Below are 3,480 nucleotides of genomic sequence, written 5' to 3'. Positions count from 1 at the left end.
CATTCCTTCAGTACCTTTTCTCTAAGTAACTCGTCACTTGGTACAAACAATCTGCTTTGGTATCTTAAACTCCCATCGGGGTGAATTGCCCAATCAAGCACGGGTTCTCCCGATTCCAAACGTCCCTTGATATAGGCTACCTCTTGATCGTGCTTTTGGGCCTCCATAACCTCGTTCATCAACTTAGGCATCACCTTCTACGCACTAAGATATGCTTTTGTATCTTGAGATTCTACTTGGATCCTGAATTCATTGAGTGTCTTAACCATATCCCATTCCTTGACGGAGATCTTAGCCATCATCCCTCTGCTCTTGCGACTTAGAGCATCGGCTGCTACACTGGCTTTACCGGTGTGATATGAGAGAGTAACTAGAAATCCCCAAGATACTCCATCCATCGTCTTTGTCTCAAGGTAAGGGCCTTCTGTGTAAATAGATACTTCAAACTCTTATGATCTATGAAAATCTCAAATTGTTCCCCATACAGGTAATGTCGCCATTACTTTAGGGAAAAAACTACAGCTGCTAACTCCAAGTCATGTGTTGGGTAGTTACGCTCATGAGGTTTCAACTGCCAGGATCCATACGCGACTACTCTTCCATTTTGCATGAGCACGCAACCTAACCCTTCTTTAGATGCATCGCAATACACAGGGTACCCTTCTTCTCGTTCTGAAATGGTCAAAATTGGCGCACTAGTTAGTCTCTTCTTTAGCTCTTGGAAGGATTTTTCGCAAGCTTCGTCCCACTCATACTTTACTCCTTTTTGCGTCAAACGAGTCATTAGTTTAGCTAGTTTAGAGAAATCTTGGATGAACCTCTGGAAATAACCGGCCAATCCTAAGAAGCTGCGGATTTCTAACACGATTTTTGGTTGTCTCCAACCTAATACTGCCTCCACCTTGGTTGGATCCACCGCAATCCCATTCTCTGATACCACATGCCCTAAGAATTTTACTTCATTCAACCAGAACTCACATTTACTCGCCTTGGCATATAACCGATTATCCCTAAGAACTTGAAGGACAGTCCTTAAATGTTGCTCATGCTCTTCTTCAGACCTTGAATATACCAAGATGTCATCAATGAACACTACTAAAAACTAGTCAAGGTATGGTCTAAAGATCTTATTCATTAGGCTCATGAATACTGCCGGTGCATTGGTTAGTCCGAAGGGCATTACTACAAACTCATAGTGCCCATATCTAGTACGAAAGGCAGTTTTTGGTATATCCTCCTCCTTGACTCGTAGTTGATGGTAACCTGACCTGAGATCAATCTTTGAATAGCACCTTGAGCCTCTAAGTTGGTCAAAAAGGTCATCAATCCTTGGGAGTGGGTATCGGTTCTTAATCGTAACTTGATTGAGTTAACGATAATCGATGCATAGCCTCAACGACCCATCCTTCTTTTTAGCAAACAACACGGGTGCTCCCCACGGCGAAGTACTTGGCCTAATGAATCCTCTCTCGAGCAATTCCTGTAGTTGTGTCTTCAATTCTCATAGTTCTACTGGTGCCATACGATACGGAGCCATGGATATTGGGGTAGTTCCAAGTTGTAGCTCGATGCTAAAGTCTACTTCCCGGGTTGGTGGCAATCCTGGTAATTCCGTAGGAAATACATCTGCATATTCGCATACTACGCGTGGAAGTTCTATTTCTCCTTGGCCCTCCTCATTTAGAATCAGACTTGCTATTCTACCTGCAAGTTGATCGCACCACTGCGTCCGATGTTTTGTTGAAACCATGGGGTCTTGTCTATCCCCCTTAAACAGGAAACGTATCCCATTTTGCGTATGAGCTACCACTTTTTTCTGACGACAGTCGATCATTGCTCGATGGACGGACAACCAGTCCATGCCCAAAATGATATCGATGTCTGACATTTTCATGACAGGAAGGTCGCAAGTTAAGCATAGGTCCGGCATCCCTATCTTGCAGTCCTTACAGATCGATCCTACCCGAACACATCCTCCCATAGGTGACATTACACTTAAGGCAGTTGCTAAGGGTTCACATACAAGTTCTAATGCCTTAACACAAGCAGAGGATATAAAGGAATGTGATGCACCAGTATCAAATAAAACATGCACCCAAGAATTGTATAGTACTAAATTACCCTCAATTACAGACGGGTCTGTTTCTTCCTCTTGCAGGGCAAAGATTCTGCCGGTTTCCTTCTAGTTGCCACTGGTCTTGGTATTCTGAGTTCCTCCACTCTTCTGGTGCTACTGCCCGGTAGATCCTGTCTTATTCGTCCAAGGCTTCTGCCCACCTAATGCCTAGGTATTTGCTCTGGAACCTCCTCTTTGGTATCCAGATGGAGGGAGTTGGGGGCATTCGCTCTTTTTGTGCCCTAATTGTTGGCAATGAAAGCATTGTATTTGTCCCATCGGCCTTTGTTGATAGCCTCCTCTCTGGATTTGTTGTTGCGGTTGCTGTCATTGCTGTTATGGTTGTGGTCTGGAGTAGGGCTTTGAGGTCATGCTTCCTCTCTGGTTCCTCTGAGGTCCAATAGACACCTGACTCCCTTTTCTCTTGTTCCAAGCCTTCCTGGTGTCGTTCACTTCCCTTCCAGATTCTAATGCCGTTTCCAGCACCTCGGCATATGAGGGGAGTCGTTGCGGAAGGACTCTTCCCCTAATTGTAAGGTCCAGTCCCCACTTGAACATCCTTGCCTTCTCTTCATCATTTGCCACGTATCTAGTTGCATAACGGGCTAGCTCTTCAAATTTTGCAGCATACTGGGTCACGATCATATTTCCTTGTTCCAAGTTTTGGAATTCCTTAACTTGTTCTCGGCGGATAGTACTTGGGAAATATTTATTTAGGAATAGTTCCCTGAACTGGTTCCATGATAGGCTCGCTACGTCACGAGTATTCTTGATTAACTCCCACCAATGGTCAACCTCATCATCAAGCTCGAATACTGCCAAGGCTATTCTATCAGCGGCCTCGGTTATGCCCATGGTGTCTAGCATTTTCTCTATCTGTTGAAGCCAATTTTCAGCTATCTTTGGGTCCGGTACACCTATGAACTTTGGGGGCCTCTGCTTCCGAAACTCAGAAAAGAGTCGAGTCCTCTCATTCTGCCGATTGTTCCTTAATTGCCCTAGTTCCTCCAAAATTTGATGACCTAGGTTATTAGGGATGTCAACCCCTGTGGGGATGGGTCCGTGTTGATTTCTGGGACGATTTCGAACATTGTTGCTAGTTTCGATATAGCCATTAGCTCGCGTGTCCACCATTCTGTTCATGGCACATGGTGAGTTGGTTTCCAGTCTTAGAAAATCTTACTACTTAGATTTGAAATAAAGGTTCGGTTTCCTTAGGGTGCACTAAAGCAAGTATCAGTCAATAACATAGATCAACACATCATTCATATATTATAATAGGCATCATTACAAAAGGGCTCTTATATCGGAGTTACATTCAAAGAGCATCTACGCATTACAAAGTTCAGGCTATCCTATTCTAA

At 44.1% G+C, this 3,480-nt stretch overlaps 1 protein-coding gene across 1 annotated transcript; it reads right to left on the bottom strand.

Moving 5' to 3' along the window:
* Window positions 1–2,452: 2,452 nt before the first annotated feature.
* On the bottom strand, window positions 2,453–3,250 carry LOC114274676 (uncharacterized). The gene has a single exon (XM_028216653.2). It carries the CDS (start codon window positions 3,248–3,250, stop codon window positions 2,453–2,455), a length of 798 nt encoding a protein of 265 aa, XP_028072454.2.
* Between the last annotated feature and the right edge of the window lie 230 nt (window positions 3,251–3,480).

The sequence above is a fragment of the Camellia sinensis genome, chromosome 13 (genome assembly GCF_055761805.1).
Source record: "Camellia sinensis isolate YWXY chromosome 13, ASM5576180v1, whole genome shotgun sequence".
Classification (NCBI taxonomy): Eukaryota; Viridiplantae; Streptophyta; class Magnoliopsida; order Ericales; family Theaceae; genus Camellia; species Camellia sinensis.
This window is presented reverse-complemented; position numbering and strand designations above follow the sequence as displayed.

What these genes read in the sequence shown, in the direction of transcription:
- LOC114274676 (XM_028216653.2), bottom strand. Translation starts at nt 3,250, where the DNA reads ATGGTGGACACGCGAGCTAATGGCTATATCGAAACTAGCAACAATGTT.